At 36.9% G+C, this 24,146-nt stretch overlaps 1 protein-coding gene across 17 annotated transcripts in view; it reads right to left on the reverse strand.

Moving 5' to 3' along the window:
• The window catches only part of cacna1ab (calcium channel, voltage-dependent, P/Q type, alpha 1A subunit, b), a 165,945-nt gene that overhangs the window by 26,472 nt on the left and 115,327 nt on the right, over positions 1-24,146 (reverse strand). For 14 of the 17 annotated variants that reach the window (XM_058792403.1, XM_058792398.1, XM_058792395.1 and 11 more), the window contains 14 exons: positions 22,479-22,578; positions 22,213-22,373; positions 21,874-22,014; positions 21,589-21,790; positions 20,581-20,745; positions 20,389-20,499; positions 20,108-20,191; positions 15,694-15,810; positions 15,291-15,356; positions 15,005-15,102; positions 11,042-11,192; positions 10,738-10,865; positions 8,334-8,430; positions 379-484 (listed from right to left, as the gene is read on the reverse strand). In XM_058792403.1, the coding sequence (XP_058648386.1) occupies positions 379-484; positions 8,334-8,430; positions 10,738-10,865; positions 11,042-11,192; positions 15,005-15,102; positions 15,291-15,356; positions 15,694-15,810; positions 20,108-20,191; positions 20,389-20,499; positions 20,581-20,745; positions 21,589-21,790; positions 21,874-22,014; positions 22,213-22,373; positions 22,479-22,578 (1,727 nt within the window). Of the gene's footprint in view, positions 1-378; positions 485-7,340; positions 7,438-8,333; positions 8,431-10,737; positions 10,866-11,041; positions 11,193-15,004; positions 15,103-15,290; positions 15,357-15,693; positions 15,811-20,107; positions 20,192-20,388; positions 20,500-20,580; positions 20,746-21,588; positions 21,791-21,873; positions 22,015-22,212; positions 22,374-22,478; positions 22,579-24,146 lie in introns of all 17 variants that reach the window. The other 3 variants (XM_058792387.1, XM_058792402.1, XM_058792389.1) reach the window with 1 other exon arrangement.

A 24,146-nucleotide genomic window follows, 5' to 3' on the forward strand; every position in this document is an offset into this window, starting at 1 on the left:
TTAGAAGATGCAAGTGAGAGACACAAAGGAAAGGGTGTTTTGTTAATATTTTTAAGTTTCTCAAAAGAAAGAAAGAAAGAAAGAAAGAAAGAAAGAAAGAAAGAAAGAAAGAAAGAAAAGGATCTGTTTTTTGGATATCAAATGTAAAAAAAAGAAAAAAGTTTAAAATAAAATAAAAAAAGAAACAAAGAAACAAAAACAAAGAAAGATCTTTTTGGCATATCTGACTCAAAGTTTTAACAAAAAATAAATAAAATCAAAAAAGAAAGAAAAAGATTTGTTTTTATTATACATATGACTCATGTTTAGTTTTTATTTTTAGCAAAATAAAAGATAGAAAAGAAGTAAGAAAAAAGAAAAAGGGATGTCGTTCTGTACCCTTAGCGATTTTGATGTCCAGAGCTGTGCGTATCAAAGCCATCAAAGTGGAGTTGAAATGCACCGTGTTGTCATCTGCAACAGGCAGGTCCATGCGTAGCAGTCTCTGTGAAGAGCCAATCAGAGGGGATGAGGGCGGGGCTGTGTAAGTTAAACCTCCAATCAGATGTTTTGGTGGGCTAATAAAAGGCTTGGGGAGCTCAGCAGTTTGTAGCCAAAGAATAAATTACAGACCACACAAATTGCACGAGATCAAGTTCAGTTAAGGAGATTAAATCAGCCATTTGATTGTAGTTTTGACTGTAGTTTTTTTTGATTACGTACAAATATCCACCATTGCTTTTGGTGATACTCATACAACCACACAAAAAGGGATCTGGGAAGACTAAGTTGGCATCTGTGAGAGCAGATTTCTTAGACTGACAAATAATTGACCAACAATCTGCAGCCTTGTAATGTGTGAATGAACCATTCACACATTTCATAGAACATATACAGTACATACACATCAATTAAGTGACTTAATTGGAGCCCTCACAGATAAGTGGAGCAATATCACATGGGATGAAGTCATCGCTTCATCGTCATCAGTGTTCCTCTGCCTGTGAAAACTGATCTCAGATCAGGCATAAATATCACTCACATAAGCATGTATTTTTTTGGGACTGCCACTTGATTTGATATTCTGCATCTAATTCAAATTTCTAGATTATGAAGTGTGCTTATAGTTTTTGGGAAGTGCAATCAACTGACCTTGAATCAGCTAGCAAAGGCTGAGGACACAAATGTCACAAATGTATCACAAAAGGCTACTCCTAAAGAGCTCCCCCTACCTGTTGGAGTTCATATATTTTGGATAAACCAATGAACGAAAGGGCACTTAAAAAGTTGTTTTTAGATGCCGGTTTCATGCATTGGATGTACCTTCATGGAACTGGAACACACAAGCACACAACATGGCGTTAGTGTGAGGAAGTGAGCATGTGTTTGTGAGCCTGTGTATATTCGTGTGCCCATTTCAGACCAGTCCGTCGTTCCTTGCAGGTGTAGATACCAACGAGCATGAGCCGCGTTCCAGCGGTGGCCATGCAAAAGCACATGCAATGCAGCACGACCCCTAATCGTTCAGCAATGGTACGACCCGCCTCCCCACCGGTCCCGGCCCACCCGAACATCAACCCCTACTCCATGCAGCATGCATTGCATGCACCCCCCTCCTCCCTCCCCACCCCTCACAGAACAAGAGCAGTGCAGCCGCGCACAGAGAGTATCATTTCATCTTTCATTGACCACTTGTTTTTTTGGGATTTTTTAGCATCTTTATCTTTCTTTGGGTGATATCTCATAGGGTTAATTGCATTGTTTTTTTGGTGCTTTTTTTCTGATCTCTCGATGCAAAACGGGTGCAGTTTTTTTGAAGGTCAGATAAGGGGTGGCATTCCCTACAGTGTTAAAGAGGAAAAAATGGCTGTGTTGTACACCGAGAGGTGTAGGACTGGATTAGGGGGCAACAGGTATAGAAGTTAGTTTACTTCAGACTGGAAAGCCATGAGATGTGTACCACATATAAAAATAATGGGAAAGGGGGGAGTGGTGTACTTGGCAATGGATAGAGAGAAAGTCTGAGAGGAGAAAGAGAAGAAGAAGAATGCTGTTTGTTTGAGATGAGGGGAAACAATAAGAGAGTGAGGAAAGTGAAAGAAAGAGATTGGAGTCAAGGGAGTCTCAGCAAAGCTTTGTGAGGTCATCATTAAATTACATTTCGCAAAATGTCTACCATAGAGGAAGTCTGTTCATTGGATCATAGTGTAGATGCCATTTTCAATTTAAATTAAATTATTGGCACCCTTGGTAAATATGATCAAAGAAGGCTGTGAAAATTAATCTGCATTGTTAATCCTTTTGATCTTTCATTTAAAAAAATTCATAGAAATCTAACCTTTCGATGGATAATAAGAATTTAAAATGGGAGGAAATATCATTATGAAATAAATGTTTTTCTCTAATACACATTGGCCACAATTAACGGCACCCTTTTATTCAATACATTTTGAAACCTCCATTTGCCAGTTTAACAGATCTAAATTTTCTCCTATAATGCCTGATGAGGTTAGAGATCACCTGACAAGAGATCAGAGACCATTCCTTCATCCAGGTCAGAGGACTGGAATGGCCATAACAGAAGCTTGGTTTTGTGCTCAGTGACCCATTTTTGAGGTTTGTGTTTGGATTATTGTATGGTTGGAAGATCCAAATGTGGCCCATTATGAGATTTCTAACAGAGTCAGTCACTTATTGATTTTTTTATCTGTTGGTATTTGATAGAATCCATGATGCCATGTGTCTAAACAAGATGTCCAGGACCTCCAGCAGAAATATAGGCCCACAACGTTAAAGATCCAGCAGTATATTTCATTGTACACATGGGGTACTTTTTATCCCTGTGTTCACCAAACCCATCTTGAGTGTGTGCTGCTAAAAAGCTAATTTTTTTGTTTCACCTGACCATAGGAGCCAGTCCCATTTGAAGTTCCAGTCGTGTCTGATAACTGAATATGCTGGAGTTTGTTTTTGGATGAGCTAGGATAATTTTTCTTGAAACCCTCCCAAACAACATGTGGTGATGTAGGTGCATTTTATAGGTTTTCTGACCCCGAGACTATTTTCTGCAATTCTCCAGCTGTGGTCCTTGGAGAGTCTTTAGCCACTCAAACTCCCCTTCTTGCCATGCATTAGGACGATATAGACACACGTCCTCTTCCAGGCAGTTTCGTAACATTTTATGTTGATTGGAAATTCTTAATGCTCTGATGGTCTAGCTCTTTTCTTAAAGCCACTTCACTAATTTGTGAAGCTCAATTATCTTTTGCTGCACATCAGAAATATATTCTTTGGTTTTTCTCATTGTGATGGATGATTAAAGGGATAGTTCACCCAAAAATGAAAATTATCCAAAGATTTACTCACCCTCAGGTCATCCTAGGCGTGTCTGACATTCCTCTTTCAGATGAACACATTTGGAGTTATATTCAACATTGTCCTGTCCGTTCCAATCTGTATAATTGCAGTGAATGGTGCCCCTGTTTCTGAATCCGAAAAAAAAAGTACCCATCCATTGCAAAACTACTCCACACGGCTCCGGGGTGTTAATAAAGGACTTCTGAAGCGAAACAATGTGTTAGTTTAAGAAAAATGTCGATTCTTAAAACTTTATAAACCGTTTAGTCCAGCTTCCCGTCTCTCGAGCAGGCACGTTCCCAACAAGGCGGTTGAGAGTATGACGTAGGCGCAGCGAAATGCGCAATGTAAGCTCCGGGGAGAAGCGCGCAAAAAATCTCAGTCTCCTCTTGCCTTCTATCGAAATACTCCGACATTTTTCACTTGAATCTTCGTTTTAATAGTTAGTGACAGGTGTTTTGTTTTCCTTTCTCCTCTGTGCTTCCGTGTTCGTCACTCTCTCCCAGAAGCCTACTCTCGCGAGACTACGTGCTTCTCCCCGGAGCTTACGTTGCGCATTTCGCGGCGCCTACGTCATACACTCAACCACCTTGTCGGGAACGCGCCTGCTCGAGAGATGGGAAGCTGGACTAAACTGTTTATAAAGTTTGAAGAATCAAAATTTTTCTTATACTAACGCATCGTTTTGCTTCAAAAGTCCTTTATTAACACCACGGAGCCGTGTGGAGTAGTTTTGCGATGGATGGATACTTTTTTTTCAGATTCAGAAACAGGGGCACCATTCACTGCAATTATACAGATTGGAACAGACAGGACAATGTTGAATATAACTCCGAATGTGTTCATCTGAAAGAGGAATGTCAGACACGCCTAGGATGACCTGAGGGTGAGTAAATCTTTGGCTAATTTTCATTTTTGGGTGAACTATCCCTTTAAGGGAATTTGGGCTTTGTTTTCCCTCCTATTTATATTTCTGTGAAACAGGAAGCCATGGCTGGATAATTTCATGTTCATAATCACCCTGGAGTGCTCAAAATTGTGAATATGAATGGGAATATACTTCAGAGATATTTTACCCATAAGAATTTCTAGGGGTGCCAATAATTGTGTCCAATGTGTATTTGAGAAAAACATTTATTTCACAATGATATTTCCCCCCATTTTAAATTCTTATTATCCAATGAAAGGTTAGATTTTTGTTAATTTTTTTAATAAAATATCAAAAAGATTAACAATGCAGATTAATTTTCACAGCATTCTTTGATCATATTTACCAAGGGTGCCAATATTTTTGGCCATGACTGTAGATGGTCTGTCTGAGTACAACCAATACATGCAATGGGCAAAAACTCCAGAAAACATTACTTGGAAAAGTTGTGATCCAGACGCTAAATTGTTAATTAAATTTTTATTTTTTTTGTAGTGTGAATAGATCTGATGTTTTCCAATCTTGGTCTAAATGGTCAGATGAGATTTCAAGTCACTTTTTACCTCAGGAATGTGCACATTTTATGTATTACTTTCATGTACACACATCTTCAAATACACTACTGCTTAAAGGATTAAAAAAAAAAAAAAGTATATATATATATATAATTGTTATTTTATATAGTAAGGACGCAAAAGAGACAGTAAAGACTGATGTCTATGTTAATAAATAAATTACACACATATAATTAATGATATTTCTATTCTATTTCAAACGCATGCTGTTCTTTTGAACTTTCAATTATAGACTTCTAAAAAATGTTTCCACAAAAATATTAAATAGCATAACTGTTTTCAACATTGATACTAATATGTACTAATAGATAATAATGTGTACTGAGCACCAATATTTGATTGATTTATGAAGGATCATGTGAGAAATTCAGTTTTGCCATTATTTTTTGCAATTGTAACCCTGGACCACAAAACCAGTCTTAAGTCGCTATATTTGTAGCAATAGCCAAAAATACATTGTACGGGTCAAAATTATTGACTTTTCTTTTATGCCAAAAATCATTAGGACATTAAGTAAAGATCATGTTCCATGAAGATATTTGTAAATTTCATACTGTAAATATATCAAAACTAATTTTTGATTAGTAATATGCATTGCTAAGAACTTCATTTGGACAACTTTAAAGGTGATTTTCTCAATATTTAGATTTTTTTTGCACCCTCAGATTCCAGATATTCAAATAGTTGTGTCTCAGCCAAATATTGTCCTATCATAACAAACCATACATCAATGGAAAGTTTGTTTATTCAGCTTTCAGATGATGTATACATCTCAATTTTGAAAAATTTACCCTTATGACTGGTTTTGTGGTCCAGGGTCACAATTGTAAATATATTAAAAAATTATTAATACAGAAAAAAGATAAACTGTAACAATATTTAATTCATTTTTTTTTTTTACAGTATTTTTGATCAAATACATGCATAATTTCTAAGCATTAGAGAAAATCTTATCAATGTCAAACTTTTGAACGGTAGTGTATATGGCATTACCTACAAGTGAATAATGTGGGAAAAAAAACCTCGGTTTTGGACAGAGTATAAGCATGAACATCTAATATCCTCTGTACTGTAAAAAAAAAAAAAAAAAAGACTATAAATATACATATTACGGGATACTGATTACAGCCTCCACCTGCAAAATGAGTGACAGATGATATTTCGTATGAAAAATAAAATGAATGAAAAAAAACAATAAATGGCTTTGTAATCATTCACCTCAAACTAAACATGCCATCTACCCTGACTAAGGTCCATAGCCTTAATATGATGAATGTGACATGTAGAATGGCTGGATGTAACCATCACACAAGGATGCACTCAGATCCTTACAATTTGCATAATTAAGAAGCATGCTGATTAAAAGTGAAGAAATGCAAGATAGATAGATAGAAGAAGACAGGAAGTGAAAGAGGAAGAGAGCAAGAGAAAGGAATTTTTGTGCAGGGATGTAAAGATGTAGTGGCTGAAAATGCAAACCGGAGGAATGTGGGGAAAAGAAGAGATAGAGCAAGAGACAGTAAAAGAGAAAGAGAGAGGGGAACGGAAACAGGTCAGAACTGCATTGACAGAATCAAACGAAGGACAGGTGGAAAAGCTTCTCTGTGATTCTAGTGGATTTGCTGAAAAAAGAAAAAAAGAAAGAAAAAGGAAAAAGTGAGTCTAAAGACTGAACCTACAAAAGTGTCACCTGTCAAAATCATAGAAAATGGATATATGTAAACTTTAAAAATCATCCACTGGAGGGAGAGACACAGAGGACCAAAGGCATACGATCCTTCCCAGTCCTTCTGTACACGCACACAGACTGTGTCTATATCCTTCATATTTGTATTTAAAATTAGGCTCTATTTCTGCAATGAACATGGAAAACATACTGCGGAAATAATACAATATTCCTTGTTTTCTAGTTAAAGTCAACATGAAATTGCATTTGCAACCCAATTTTCTTTTGCAATGCGATACTCATGAGTGGAAAAGGATATTAAGTGAGAACAAAAGTAGAAGTTGACCTGATTTTATTTACTAGTTGATGCAGAGGCGGAACTACTTACTAAAATTTGATGAAAGGTTATAAAGCTTTTTTCTGAATAATATTATGCCAATGAATAAGAGCAGGTATGTGTATTAAGAAACTAAGAAGTATCTATTCTGATTTCATGTTGATTTTAACAAATACGTAAAGTCATAATCTCTAAGAATCGCTAAGAACTGCAAAATGACATTTAAGATTTCCTGTTATAGTCACAACAAAATCCTTTCCATCTGTATGTGAGTGAGTGAGTATTTGAGTACGGTGCAGAAGGGCTGACAAGGTACCCTCCGTTCCCGCTCTCCAGTGGATGTGTGCGTTCGGATGTATGTCAGCTGGCTAACGCTTTCCCCGGTACCCCACAACGTAAAAAGAAAGATACAGCAGCTCACCAACACCAACACTAACAGAAAAAAACGGACAGCTTTGATTGGCTGTGGCGCACCCACGGTGGGCTGCTGCCGCTAACCTTGTAGGCGACCCGAGCTGGGCACCTCTTCCCCAGGCCTAGCGGAGGACACATGTGCCTGAGCATCTCATACATATCACTGTAACTGATCCTGCCGCTGTAAGGGGGAGTGGGGTGGGAGGGGAGGGGTGAGATCCCCAGAAATTAAACGGGGAGAACGGGGGAAAAAAATAGGAGGAGGACAACAGACAAAAAGAGAAACAATGGAGGGGGGGAAAGGACATCATGGGACAAACCGGAGGATGGTGGGATTTAAACCAAGAAAGGAGGAAGGAGGAGGAGGAAATAAGAACGGCAAGAAAGAAAAACAAAGACACATAGGTTATTGTTTTGGTCTGGGCGAGGGGCGGGGTTTTGAGAGCGTGAGAGCTCTTGGTTGGCTGGAGGTCAAACAGGAGGAGGGGAAGCTGGATTTTAGTCCTAGTAAAAACACTGTTCTATGCGATCGTGGGACGGTCCCATAGAACTGCAGTGGGGCTTCAAACAGGCAAAGAAAAGCTCCGCTGCTTGGTGGTGAACTATGGTAGTCACGTCAATGCAGTCCTCTGATCCCCAACCCTCACATCGTCCCCAAACAAGAACAATGCACACTGTTACACCCAGTTTGCCAAGGCATGGTTCAACAGCAAGCAGAAAGAAAAAAAATAACAAAATGACTGATTCATTTTTTCTTTTTCTTTTGTTTTGATTGGCTGTTTAGAGTGATTCATTCCACAGAGAGATTCATACAGACTTGGCTGTCGATGGCAGTGCACGTCATGCTTCTAAAAAGGTGTCTGCATTGTCCCGCACATTCTCATTTGTCATATCAGAATGCATATAGAGATGGCGAATAAAATAACAAAAATGAATTTCAAGTAAAAGAAAAACTGTGGAGAAGAGTAAAAAATAAACTGAAAAAAAAAAGAAAACATAAACAAAAAGAAAAGCAACATTCATTCCAGTCTTCAATGCGAGCAGGTGCTTAAGTTTTTTGTTTAGTAGGATCCAAACCTTGCAGGCCACCCTATGAGGACATTTCTTGCCTAAGCCCAGCGGGGGGTCGATAACCCGCAATAAACTGTACATATCCTTATAATGAATGCGCCCGCTGCAAGAAGAATACAGGGAGGTTAGAGAGGGGGCACACACAGGAAAAGAGAGAAGAAAGAGAGCCAAAGAGGAGGTGGAGAGGAAGAGGGAATAAAAGAGAAACAAGAAGAGGAGCACAAAGAACAAGAGAATAAAAGCAGACATATCCATTGACAAATCACAGACCAAACCCAGTGAGGCTGTTCCACTGCCTCAAACCGATAGAAAACCAGATCATTCAAAGGACAGCCCAACCGATTTTAGGCTAACAAACATGTTTAGATCATACGAAAGATCTTCCTGCAATGGACCCTTTTCATAAATAATTAAAAACCCAGCAATTTTGACATAAAAAGAGTCTCTCTATAAAACAAAACTTTTTTTTTTAAATTTAAAATTACAAAAAAGAATAACAAATACATAAATTAATTCATACATGCATGCTATGGACATTTGAAATGAATGCTCATCTACCTTAAAGGAATTTTACCTGCTATATTTCACTTCAAAAATCCAGACTTGGACAGGTGAAAAGGGACCATTGCCTTGGATACATTTAAACATGTATGTGAGGGTTACTGTATCCGAGATTTCAATGCATATCAAAATCCAGTCAATAAACCCCACCTATGCATGTGAATGAAATAACCAGATCAAATTTTGAGTAAAAAAAATGGTGAAGCTGTCCCTGAATGATCTTTAGTGCTGTTCTGAATCCTCCCCCCATCACGGTGCGGAGTAAACGAATCCACCGATATGACCGTGCACATGAGAGGCTCTCTCATCTTGGCGAGTCCAATGACTTAATTAAACTGCATACAGCGACAGCTACGTGGGCTTTACCAGTCAAAATACATGAGGTGTATTTTGTTAACGTTTGTATGCAGTGGCAAGTACAGAAATAAGCTGCGACAGCTTGTCTGTGAAGATGTTTGCCATGCACACCTGAGCCATAAAGATGGGAGAATTAAGTCATTGTGAAGTCAGAATCTGCCATGCACAGGGTCTCATGTTCAGCTCTCTCTTGCTTATATGTTCTTTTAAATCACTTCCTCGGTTTCTTGCTGCAGCTTTTATACACATTTTGGGGGGGGGGGGGAGGGGGCGGTTAGTGTAAAATTTCTACACTCATTTTTTTCAGATGAAAAATGTTTTACATATATATATATATATTTTTTTTTTTTGCTGAAAATTATGTATACTGTAGTAAAAATGCAGATATCTTTCTTTCTGACTCTTTGAATGAAAGCATTTGTTCAAATCAGGATTATGCAAAATTCAGAACTGAAAAATTGGTTCCCTTGTATTTTGAATTGAATTAGCCACATTCCACACAAAGATGAATTGGAATTTAAATTGGAATGACAGGAAGAGGAATGTACTGAACTGTAATTCAAAGAAAATCAAAGCAAGTCATGCATTCTGGGAAAATAAATGTCTTTCCAACCTGGTTCACAAGAGTTAATTTCTTTAATATGATGAAATGATACACTATTAGTAAACTCAAATGTCTATAGATGGCCATCTATCCATCCATCAGGCCTATAAACCAAAGCTTTGGTTTTAGTTATATGAATTTCTTTGAATTTTGATTAATTTCAGTGCTATTTATTTACATTCAAATTCAAATTGCAATTTTACATCTTGTTTGGTACTGTAACTCAAATTCAATTCAAATTCAAGAACTGGAAGATCTGGAAGAACAATGAAAAAAAAAAGAAGGTTTTAATTATATTCTGAATGGCGCACAACCCTGGTTCAATCGTTAAACCTTCTTTTGCTCAATCATCATCACCAGATGTGCAATGTCAACAGGGAAAACAGGGTTTCTCAGGGCTAGGGAAAGGAATCCTTTCCTTCAGACCAACTCCATGGGCTCCTGCAGAACAGCACTCGAGGATGAGGCAAGCACTGGGACGGGGGGAAGTAGGAGGGATATAAAGACCAACACTGGGCATTTTGAGATTTTAAAATCTACTATCTGTCAGGGCCTTGTCTTATGAGACGTTCTGAGGATGTTTTCAGTAACAAAAGATGTAAGAGGCTCTGGGCCAGCAGCTATGGAGAAGAATGATTGGTTTTTGAGTTAGTTTGTGTGCACATATATATCTGTGACAAAATAAAGAATCTTTAGAATGTTACAGTGTTTGTTAGCTTGCAGTGAACATGTTTCCTTTTTAAAAACTGTTAGTATTGGGTGATTTAGGTTTTCCATTCTACAAGTTAAAGGTAAAAAAATGGTTGCTTGTGTGCCTAAAAGGATAAAATGTGTGGTTTTGTGTGTTTGAGTGGGAGAAAAAGTGTAAAAGATGTGTGTTTAACTTACCAGGCTGCTGGGTCGTACTCTGCCCAAATCCTGACATACTCATCCAAATGATGTGGACCCAGAATGGAGGAGTCCCTGGTCAGGTACTCAAAGTTATCCATGATGACAGCGACAAAGAGATTCAGCATCTAAACACAAATACAAACCCCACAATGCAAGCTCCAAAACATACAGAATGAATTATTTACAGTTTAAAGCAATAAATAAAGAATAGATGCATCTCTGAGAGAAAAAAGGAAGTGTAAAAAAAAACTGGAATTAAGGTAAAGGAAGGCGAAAAGAAACAGGTGGAGGCTGTTCTCACCAGGAAAGAACAGAGGAAGATGAAAGAGACAAAGTAGGCATAAGCGAAGTTGCTGCCGCACTCTGACCCCTCGTTCCCAGAGTTTTCATCACACTCCATTCCTCCGAGACATGCCAGCATGATCTCATGCCATGCCTCGCCTGTGGCACTCCTGTTACCAAAACATAAAAATACATGACATTTAAAGGTGAAATAAAACATAAATGTTAGATGAAATACTTAAAATTGAAAATAACACTTTTGCAAGTAACTTACATAAAATAAAATAAAAAATAAAATAAAATAATTTAAAAAACTGAAATAAAAAAGTAAATGCTAAACAGTGATATATATATACTTTTTTAAAAAGCACAAAACAAAATTTCTAAATCTTCAGCTAAAAATGAAGCTTTGAATATTTTGGAGTGAAAAAAGTCTTGTTCCTTAAAATAAAAATATTTAATTTAAAACCACCAAAATTACTCAAACTTAAATCTAAAACTAAATCTGAAAAATAAATGAAATGTAAGTAGAAAAAGCTATATATATATATATATATATATATATTAGGGGTGGCATGGTACATGTATTCGTACTGAACCGTCACGGTACGGGCGTCTCGGTTCGGTGCATGAGGCCTTACGACGAATACAGGCAATTCACCCCCAATCCAGAAGGGGGCGCCCGCAGTAATGCAGTGCTGTTTGGTAACCGCCAGCAGAAGAACAGCGAATGCCATGAGTTGCGCACTTGTAAACAAAGCACACTAGTTTAACAATGCAGTGTGCTGAACAACAGTCGCATCTTAGATCAGCTGCAGGAGTTGGATTTCATTCATCACGTGAGGAGAGTGAGTCGAGCTGACGAGTATTGTATTTTTTACAGTCATGCCAATAAAGCAATTTTGAATTTAATTGGATTGAAAGACAAAGAAGTTGGAGAAAGATTTAGTTTTGAAACGAAATATAAAAGCGCCTGCTTTAAAAAATATTTTAGACTTTGGAAGGCCTTTTGACTTTTGCCATTATCTAAGATGATTTTGGAAACTTTTTTAACATTCGTTTCTTATTTATTTAGTTCCACCAAATAAATGTGTTAATAATTGTTTGCTGATCTTCAGTGTTTTATATTTAAACTTTGTGTAAGTTATTTATTTTATATTAGACCTGATAGCATGGTGCTTGTATTCGCTTTGTTAATATAGGCTATTAAACATTCTGTGTAAACATTCTATGTTTAATATAGCCTAAGTGAGTTTGTCGTACTGTTTTGTTGTTGTCAATTCATTCAATTGACGCCGAATTGCCGCTAATTCGATGCATTTAATAATGCGCTAATAATGCTAATAATGCGCACATGCATTTAAAGCGAATAAAAGTGAGGGAAATAGGGAAAACTCTAACGAACTTTTGGGGGTGGGAGGGCCAGACATCACGTTGCCTGTTACATCGTTTGGGCTGCCTTGTTGAGGATTTTAAATTGTCAGATAATAAATGGCCAAGAAGAGTATTTTGACATACTTTTGTATTCCACGCTGCCAGGAGTCACTTCAAATATTTAACATATCAGTAGTTCTTTGGTCACTGGCTAAACATGACAGAAAGTTGCAGAAGGGAGTCAGGGAGAGGCAGTGGTGTTGTTTTACGGTGTATTACAGTGACAGCTCTACAAGCTAAACATAAGGGGTCGTACTGTAAATATTTAAAAACTTTGCTCTCTTTCTCCTCATCTTTGTCCTCCTTATAGCCTACTCGCGAATTTGCTGGCTTTCATGGCACATCAGCTTATAAATGAAAGAGTAAACGCGTAAAATTAGGGTAAACTATTAAAATGCAGTGGCCTCCATGTTTACTTCCTTAAGACAGAGCGCTTCATGCCGTCTTGTTGTTGTTCTTTTGCGCATGCGGTCATTCATTCACAATTAAATTTTGTCACATTTAATAAAAAATATTATGAACAGCCATACAAAAAAAAAAAAATTGACAAGGTGTATCTGTCCTTTAAAGTGCTAGAAGACGCGCTCAAATAAAAAAATAAATAAATAACCAAAGTCGTAATTTGGGGACCCCTAGTGGCCTGGGCCCATATGCCTGGCATACTCTGCATCCCCCCTAAAGGCGCCATTGCCTACCGCTCTCATTCGGCACAAATCCAAATATTCCATAATATTTCCATATTTGCGATGTAACGTATCTGAATACGCTTTGCACTTCAGACGCGTTCCAACGGTGACACAGAGGTGCGCACGCTGATGTTTGGCTCACTGTATTTTATTTTGATAAAGTACCAACTGTGCTGTCAAGTTAGCAATGCTGGAACTGATGTGTTTTGTGTGTGTGTGTGTGTGTGTGTGTGTGTGTGTGCGCGTTCGGCGCGATCACTTCAACTGTTTCCTTATACCAGTAGAATCAACTTTAAACACATATTGTCTTATTAATAATCACTGTATAAAGGTCTGCTTTTATTTGTGTACAATCACAATGAAAACAAAACAGATTTTATATATATAACATGTAATAATATTTAGTATTTTCACATCTAGATCTACCGAAATCGTATCGAACCGTGACCCCCGAACCGAGGTACGTATCGAACCATGACATCTGTGTTCCGTGCCACCCCTAATATATATATATACACAAATTATACTGTATATATTAGTGCGTTAACGCATTTTTTCAGTTTAACGTATTAAAAATATTTAAAGCAATTAACGCAGGAGCGGGGCTAGGGTTGGACACCACTCACAACTGCTGTTTCTGTCACTTTTTCTCTTGAAAAGAAGTGCATTTATTCAGTTGCAGAACGTCTTTTTACGAAAACATCAAACGGGAGACACTTCAGACGTGCGCTCCAGCTTCACTTGAGTGACAGGCGCGAGTCAAACGAGCGTGCAGATGGTACTGTACTCGCAGCACGTGCGATTCAATTGCACACACAAAGGTGCCGGCGCACGCTGTAGCCTGTATCTTTTCATATCAAAGCGCGAAATAAACTACGTGCATGCAATGCCGCGGTCAGTTAAGTCATGAAGTTACCAAAAAGGCGATTAAAGCTGCCTTAAAACTGTGCGTGCATGTAATATATTTTATATGAACATGTCTCTGAAATGGTTTTCCAAACTGTCCTGGAGCAGCCCAGCACTGTCTCCCTCATCTAACACACTCGATTCAACTCGTCAGTTCATTAGTAGAGACTTTAAGACCTGAAGTGGGTCAGAAAAGGTGAAGAGATTTGAGAGAAAATATGATGCATGTCAGATCCACGTCATGCTCAGCAACGACAGCTCTTAAAAAATAGCTGCCAAAACAACCTAATAACCAGCTGATGTGATGTCTGTTAATCAAAGAAAGAAAAAAAGAAGAAAAAAAAGAGGAAATAGCTTTAAGGATTCATCAATATTTAATTTAGAATTTATTGTTTGATAATTTCAATTTCTGTATATTTCTGCTGAAGGGCACGGGTAAATATGACCTTTATTATAATGGGTTTATGTGAAGATTGTTTTAAGTTCACTTAAATTAAAAGTTTTTTTTAAAAGTCTAATAAATGTTAAAATGGATAGCTCTCAATTATACTGTAATGTTGAATGGTTATAGTCGGTGGTTAAATATTGAGGGGGAAAAAACTATTTTATAGAGACATCTCAGTAGTATTGGTATCAGTGATACTGGCCTTCAGTCATAAAAAAAGATGCCATTAAACAAATATTAAAAATATACTGTCTTTATGTTGTTTGAACATTAATTTGAAGATTGAATGTGAAATTATTGCAATATAAAAGTATATTTAAAAACTTTAATGTTAGGTGGGATTAATCGCAATAAATTTCAGAAAAAATGTGCGTTTAATTAGTTAATTTTTTTAATCGATTGACAGCACTAATATATATATATATATATATATATATATATATATATATATATATATATTTATTTATTTATTTATATACTAAAATAACACTGGTAAAGACACAAGACCGACCTGAAGAGGAGCATCAGGGCCATGATGAAGGTTCTGAAGTTATTGTGTTCATTGATCGCACTACCTTCCTCTGCATCCAGCTGCAAGTTCCCAAACAACTACAGAATCAGAGAGAAAATATAAAACTACTGCACACATCACTGATCTCACAGATGAGATCTCTCAGCAACCTTATGCCACTTCTGAACTTGTTGAAAGATGCTTATTTGGGTTAATTTTGTCTTTATTTCGATTTTCAAAAACCCACAGTGATGTTAAAACTCATTTCAAACAGAACAGCTGTTACCTGCATGCCAATGATGGCATAGATGAAGAACAGAATTGCAATGAGCAGGCACACATACGGCAGAGCCTGTAAATTGTAGACAGAAAGACCATGATAGGAGAAAGAAATTAGACAGAATTTTAAAGTTTGGTCTGAATGTCTGCGTATGTGTTTTTACAAATGTGCACACTGTAAAATAGGCAAATTCTTTAGGCACGACAGTTGGCTATACATTTTCATTACATGTAGAAAATATGTATAGAAATATTTCTCAAGGAGAATAAAATGCTTCTTTTTAACTCTAGAGTGGGACTTTGGAGTGCCTGAAATTTTGATGCAAAGTTTTTCTGCATTTATCTTAAATGTTGTCCCTTGGACTTGAATTTGGCGTGTGAATGTGGCATTAAAGTATGACTTTTTGTACCTTAAATGACTGAACGAAGGTCCAAAGCAGAATGCGAATGGTCTCGCCCTGCCTTAAGAGTTTAATGAGACGTGCTGCTCGGAAGAGTCTCAGAAAACTCAGGTTTATGAAGTTATCCTGGGGAGATTAGATTGAGACATATGTAGAAAGAGAGACAGAGGAGAATGTTCCAGAAGAAAAGGGAGAAAAAGAGTGCAAGAGACACAGCATGTGAAAGAGATAGTGAGTGCACGAAAGAGAGAAAAATCCCAATCAGTTTACTCAATGATGATGAATCTAATTTTCTTTATTCAAATAAAAGAATAAAAGAATAATTTAGAGAGAAAGTGGGTTAAAGTAATACATAAAAGTATAAAAAGATTTCTTTCTAAATGTATATAAATACACATAATGTACAAAATAAGCTTAAAATGGAATTGACACTAAAAAAAATGAAATAAAAAGGACCAAATTAATTCAGGAGGGGCTTAAGAAAAACAATCAATAAATTGTAACAGTCATCATCCAATCATATACTAAAGCATAAACTTTTTTTAATCAAATGCACTGATCTGTTGAGACAGGCAAGGCACAGTATGAAAGCAGCCTGATGCACTATAATATTTAGCAAATACAGGCATACAGAGTAGAATACCGACAACATTAGCCAATGGGGATTGGCTGTGTTGGTCATGTAATTCTCAATGGTCCAATCCACACAAAGTTTATGCCAATTGTCTTTTTTCTCTCCTCAAAATTTCAGTGTTGGATTTTAAACACAACTGACATAATCACTCTAAATATTGAGTTCAGACATGGTACAATAAATAATAAATCGTCTCATCTGTGTGGACAGGTTATTGAGGATCACTCCCCCATTCCAGCATACACAAATTTCTATGAGTGAGATGCAGCACCCTCTTCCATACAGAGGAGGAACTACAGTAGTGCACAACAGGCAGATGAGAGGAGAAAAGATAAGGTAATGAAAGAATAAGAGTCATCATGCAGCTTTTGCTAAAGTGCATGGCATTCGGCAATGGCATGACAATGTCTGTGACTACCTGTGAAAGTATAAAGGCATTTTTATGAGCAAAAACAAAAAAAGTGCTCTCATTGGTCAATGGGTAACCAGGCAGATTAGAACTACAGGTCAATAAGAGGAAGAGTCAGTTATTGAAATTTGTCTGAATCTCTTGTGAATACATTTAGGTAAATCTCTATGTTAATTTTGTTACTTTAATTTACATATCGTCTCTTGTACTTATATAATAAATGTGTTTGTATTAGGGTGGGCGGTATGACCAAATGCTTACATGAGTAATTTTAGATTGTTGTAATAGTCTATATCACAATGCAGTTGTGTTTCTGAAAATTTGATGAAAAACGGTTAATAAATAATCCTGTAGTAATGCTTATTCTGGATTTCTAAGCTCCAGACCATATCCACACAACAGCTTTTCCTTATTTTGGCCCACAAAATGATAGCTGCGTGGATAAAACCATAGTATAAATAGTAAACTGACACTTTTGTAACCATCATACCACCCAGTCCTAGTGTTTTTAATCGCTAATAGAATATATGAGTGTTAACATGAGCAGTTGTCCAATTGTCAAGCATCTTTGGGGTAATGGGTCATCATACTGGAAGCACATGCTTTGAGGAAAGTGGGGAGGGAAGAGAGAGGCATTTTGGGTAATGGATGCATTAGAAGCCGAGAGAAAATTACAAACCAACCGGATTCTATGTGTTGTTGCAGTAGATGGAGGCATACATGTACAATGAGTGTGTGAGGGGATTGGATGGGTACACATGAGATGATAGATATGAGAGTTTCATAGTGCATTTTTGTTTTGTTTTGGATTGGATGGGTTTATCGCCAACAAATCAGAGGAACAAAGAAAGCATGTAAAAAGATAAAACAGGAATAAGTCGTTATGGATACAGTCAACAGGCTGAATAATCAAACACAGATACGGTGGATACTGATTCACTATGCAGGCTGTTCCAGTGGCCAAACTGAATTTTACTCATTATGACTAGAAAAGCATTTTTTTAAATTATGTTATGATGCTAACTACCTTATGCCGAGTTCACACTGCATGATTTTCAAAGTCTTCGGATCACCGTTGTTTTCACACTGCACGAATATCTGGGGTAGCATTCAGTCGCTGCTGTGTTCACATTGCACGATGGATTGGTGACAGGAGGTTACACACTGCATGACTTTACAATAGGAAGAATCGCCGACAACTCTGCTCCACAAACTACAGCCAAACGTAATAACGCAAGATCACCCTGATATTGTGGTCTATAAGTCCTCCCCGAACACACAATAATTAACAAAGATGACTTGTTAACAAACATACTTCTGCTGGGAAATTTTTATATACACAAATCTAAGTAGCCTACTTGAAAGTGAAAACAACGTGTTGTGCATTTTATAATGAGTTTATTTCTTATAGCCTATAAAAGCCCTCAAAGTGATGAAAAAGAAAAAATGCAATAAATCTTGTCCTTTTATAGAAGAATATTATTTACAGGAAAAACCCTAGCCCCTTCTTCATCTTCATGTAGCCTACCTGTTCTGTATATTCTAATGCAAAAATGTAGGCACGTTGTTTGTAAATGACTGGCTTTGTAAAAAATAAAATAAAATACAAAAATACACTAAAAGTCCTCCCCGAACTTCCCGCTGCCCTGTGTCTTGCACTCTCATTAGCTGTAGGTCACTGCCGATGTATTTTCAGTCAGAACTCATTCACACAGCAGGATTGTGAATTGCTGACAGCTCCAGATATTTAGCATGCCAAATATTTCACGGGCGTCGGCGACGCATCGGCGATTCCCTCAGATCACATCTTTGATAATTCACACTGCGTGATTGTCACTCGCGTGAACAAGCACCGATTTGCCTCCGATTTCTGGCATTTGTCGGCAATTTATCAAAACCTGTCGGCTAGTGAAAAATCAGGCTAAAATCGTGCAGTGTGAACTTGGCATTAGGGACAATGGCTGCATACAAAAACTTAGCAGCATGAAACTGATTTCGGACAGGCTTCTGAGGCAGCGTAACGGTTTAATGATCTACAACAAAATAGAACGAGATTTAGTGATAACTAAATGAATATTTAATTACTAAAATACCGATAACTCGCTAGAAATAACATCAGATGTGCAAAACAATTGTCAGAAATATACATTTACACACAAACTGTCCACCGAACGCAACTTTTAGATGCCATCTTTATTTTTTTAGCTCAACCATCACCGAATGAAATGCACAGGATTGTGGGATATCAAAGACATCCACGCTGCCTTCAAAATTCAGTCAAAAGAAGGTACTTTCGGAGACAGGAAGTGAAGCAGAATTTGGATTCGGACATGCCTTGATGCCTTCCTGCCTTGGTATGCTTCCTCTGAAGGCAGCATTTTAGAGCTTTCGGACACAGCCAATGTTGATGTTGTTAAAAACAAATCTAAAGCTATTTTATTAAAAACTATTATTTAAAATAAAATATAAATATTAGATAAAAAGCCTAGTATGTATGCATGTATGTATGCATGTATGTATATATACCCAGATATATATAAAGTTAAAAAAATAAAAATAAATAAATAAATGCTGACCTGGCAAATAATCTAAATAACTCAATTACTTAGTTTTAGTTTTAATAAACAATTATTAAACAAGTTAAATAACTTTGAGTAAAATAGCTAAAACTAAATTAAATAGGAGTAAAAAGAAATATAAAATGACAAACACATAAAAAATTTCCAATGATAAAGAAAATATGAATACACACGATAATATATAAATATTACTAGAATTGCACTGATTATATGGTTTATATTGAAAGTTATATGGACAAATTTATATAAACGTTATATAACAATTCACATCATATAATGTGTGACCACTGGGAGAGCCCAAAAACTTCAGTGTAACACATCAGAGTAAAGTGTCTCTGTCTCATTTGTACAGACAGAGCACCCTAGGCACAGATGAGACACAACACCAGGACGAATACACACTCAAACACTGACATTTTCACACAAAAGCCAGAATGAACCAGAATGAACACATGATGTGGAGGATTGAACAGGTAAATATTCATAGACAAAATATTTAACATTTTGCTGCCAAGTCACCTTTACCACATAATTTTGGAATTGTTGCAATTCAATTTTGCTTATTAAACACAATATGAAGAATTCTGCAATAGGATGATATTTTTTAAATATTTATGTGCATGAGAATGAAACGTTTTACTGTCCCTCAAAAATGGGAAGTGGTCGCAAAAGATGCATTTACCGGTATTAAAATGAGTATTTATTTACAAGTGGTTATATTCACATATGGCTATTCAGTTCCAATATGAATCAAGATGCAATCTGCATTTGCTTTTGAAACTTGTCTAAAGGTGCACTTACCCATAGCTCTGTCACCAAAATATCAGTGATGCTGCCGATAACAGACACAAAATCAAAAATATTCCAAGCGTCTCGGAAATAATTCTGCAGAGAAACAAAAGGAGACAGACCGACAAGTGCATTAGGAAGCTGTTTTTCTAAACGGATTAAAAGAAGAAAACGTTTCAAAACTCTCAGGTCTAAATAAATAACATATATATATATATAATGGGTGAAATCTTTAGGTGCGATGAGTAATGCTAGAAAGAGCTGGATGTATGAATGCGATTAGAGAGACTTACTCGGACACCAAAGGCAATGATTTTCAGAACACACTCCATGAAGAACAGTGTGGTGAACACTATATTCAGGTTCTTCAGGACTACATCATACGTCGAAGGGGCCCCATGATACTGGAAACACACAAAGAAAATTCAGACCCAAACTGATGCACAAGGACATTACTGACGCTAAGGGAGGAAGAAGAATTGTACCTTCATCATAAGGACGACGGTGTTGAGCGCAATGAGAGCCATGATACTGTACTCAAAAGGAGGTGACACCACGAATTGCCACATTCGGTACTGAAAGCTTTGCTTGTTCTGAGGCATGTGGCGCGTTAGAGGTTTGGCATTTATAGCAAAATCAATACAGGCTCTCTAGAAGACAGAACAACAGAAAACAGTGAAAGAAGCATCTGACGTATCACATTGCATGTTTGTTGCTGTGGAGAGAAAAGTAAATAGTAAAACTGTAGACTTCCTGTCTAGAATGTGGCTAAATATAAAAAAATATGAGAGCACAAATGTGACCAGCTGAATTACAGCTGCTTTTGACCCAAAAACACATTTTAGGGTTTATACAGTATATATGAATTTGAAAAGTCTCACTTTTCTTATGTTATAATTATTATGTTTCTATCAATCTATCTTAGATAAACACTAAAAATGAGCAAATTACTAAAAATCTAAATATATTCTTCAATAATAGTAATGTTATGAAGCTATAAGAATACTTTTTGTGTTGCAAAGAAAACAAAAAAACACTTTATTCAACAGTTTCTTCTCTTCTGTGTCAGTCTTCGACACAGTCTTCTCGTAACTTAACAAAATTATGGTTGAACCACTGATGTCACATGGACTATTATATCGATGTCCTTTCTACCTTTCTGGGCCTTAAACGTGGTAGTTGTGCTGCTTTCTATGCAGGGTCAGAAAGCTCTGGGATTTCATCAAAAATATTTAAATTTGTGTTTCAAAGATGAACAAAGGTCTTAATGGTTTGGAACAAAAGTAATTAATGACAGAAGTTTCATTTTTGGGTGAACTATCCTTTTAATGACATAAAACTATTTCTTATTGAACTACTTTTTAACAATGAATAAAACTAAACACTTGGGATGCAGTATGGGACTGAAGGATTTATCAGATGTTAAATCCTTAAATTTTGGTCTAAATTAGGCATGTTTGCTGGTTTACTCAAATGAATGAATATGCAAATACCTCATTCTTTTCGAGGCTGTAGTCCTCCATCATCTTGTCTCCTTGCTCCTGGAAAGTGATGATGATGAGAGCTACAAAGATGTTTACGAAGAAGAAGGGGAAGACAACGAAGTACACCACGTAAAAGATGGACATTTCCATCCGGTACCCCGGGCTCGGGCCCTGGTCCTCATAAGTGGAGTCCACCGAGTGCTTCAACACCCTGAAAGAGAAGCAACAAAAAGAGTTGATGATATAAAAGGAAAGATAATAAGCCACTAGAGATTTGTGAGCAAGTCAACTCACTGTGGCCATCCCTCTCCGGTGGACACAGTAAAGAGAGTAAGCAGGGCCCAGAGCACGTTGTCGTAGTGGAAATCGTACTTCTTCCACTCCCGCTTCTGCGATTTCACCTCGTTATCGCGCTCGTACACCAAATATTCGCCCCTGAAACAAAAACGCATATTAACAATTCAGCGATCAGGCTTTTTTCTTAAGGATGGGCGAGTATAGTATGTATTATCGTGGACCATATTGCCACATTCATGTCAACTTTTACATGCATAATTTCCATTTTTGACATTTGGCTGCCAGTGTAAACTAAAAGAAATCACAAATCTTTCATTGTAAGTCATCTCCACTTACCTGCAGTCACGGGCAAACTCTTTGGATTCGTCGGTGCAGTAGAAGAATCGTCCCTTAAAAAGCTGCACGGCCACCACAGCGAAGATGAACATGAACAGCATGTAGACAATGAGGATGTTCAACACGTTCTTCAGAGAGTTCACTACACAGTCAAACACCGCCTGGGAGAAAGACACATGAGTATAGCATGCTAACTTGGCTAACAAAACAAGATGGTGCGATAACATGTAACATAGCTGTGTAGGTGTGTGTGACTTTGACAGTACTTTTAGTTTGGGAAGACGCTTGATGGTCTTGAGTGGACGTAGCACCCTTAGGACCCTCAGAGACTTGATGATACTGATGTCTTTCCCCTTACTGCTCCCCCTGTGGATTGGAGGCAAACAACAGGACATCAATATGCTACAAGGTGAGACATAAAGAGAGACAAGGACTTCTTGACAGACCTTCTTCAACACATTTCAATTCTAGACCATTCCTTGGGCTTCCACTTTTGTAGAAGATAGTTTCAATATCACCATGCAACAGTTAATACCACAGTATCTATCATGTATTAGACTTATTTTTGTGGAATGTTTATCATCAAAAATCTTTTTTTTCTTCAAGCAAGTCTTCAGATTCACAACCATCGTAGGGTTTCAGTCAACTCGTTACCTTCTGTGGGCATTCCAAAAGCATAACACATTCATGTAAGTATCAAAACTGTCAGGCATTTTCTGGTGCAATGCCCAGCCAAACCTCTTTCTTTCTTTTTTTGGTTTTTAGCTGTGTTAGAGCAGACAGGGGAATGAAGGTCTGGGATATGGAGGCTGTTTGTGTTAATCATAGGTAACATGACAAGACTGAGGGTTCACTGAGATGCAGAAGGCTAGCGGACTTGAGTCCAACTGTATCTTGTCCCTAGAAGAACTTGAGGAAGCTCAAACCAGGAGACAAAGACAAGTTACAAGGACATTTCATTGCATTCAAACCAATAAGGAAACAAAAGGAAAGAACTGTTGGTAAACCTCCTGCCTCCAAAGCACATTTGGATTTTTACATGATATTCAAGAAATGCTGGCCATTTTGAAGGATCTTGAACTGGCCATTTTGAAGAACTTAATGTTTAGCATCACACTGGCCAAAGTCTGTCTACACTGGATTCATCAAGTTGCCTCATCAATTTACTAACATGGACCAATGAGGTGTAAGCTCAAGACTTTATATATATATATATATATATATATATATATATATATATATATATATATATATAGGCAACAAAAACTAGACTTTGCATGGGTTCATAATAAATAAGACATTAAATAAGAACGAATGAATAAATAAATGAACAATGATTAGGTTATTTAAAGATATAACTAATAAAATTCGGAGTAAGGGTTATTTTATTCCAAGGGTTATTTTATAATTAAAATAAAATATTTAATTAATTAATTACTATTTATTTATCCAGCATTAAAACAATGTTGGATATATAAATAGTGAGGCTGATAATAGGTAAATAATGAGATTATTTAAATATATAACTAACAAAATTCATAGTAAAAAATGCAGTGGGCATTTCAGAATGAAAAATAAAACAATAAACAAATAAATACTGATGTTAATAATGAGGCTATTTAAATACAGAAATATAAACATTAACAGTAAAAATGTAAATAGAGGTAGTTTATTTTAGATAGATGGCTGGAGTAATAAAAAAATAAATAAAAGTGTCCATCAATGAAATCCACAACTGAGTATAGTCTAACATCTCACGCCATATGCACCCAGTGTAGACAGTGTTAGCCGTCAAGGATGAATCCTTATTGACCCAAGGATCAGTCTTGTGAATGTGGCAGAGGTATTTTTTAAAGTAATTACACAGGTCCCAAACACAAACAGAGAACTCTTCAATCAAGCGGCCAAGACAGCTGTCTTTAACTATGAACTTC

Source organism: Onychostoma macrolepis, chromosome 11, assembly GCF_012432095.1.
Source record: "Onychostoma macrolepis isolate SWU-2019 chromosome 11, ASM1243209v1, whole genome shotgun sequence".
Classification (NCBI taxonomy): domain Eukaryota; kingdom Metazoa; phylum Chordata; class Actinopteri; order Cypriniformes; family Cyprinidae; genus Onychostoma; species Onychostoma macrolepis.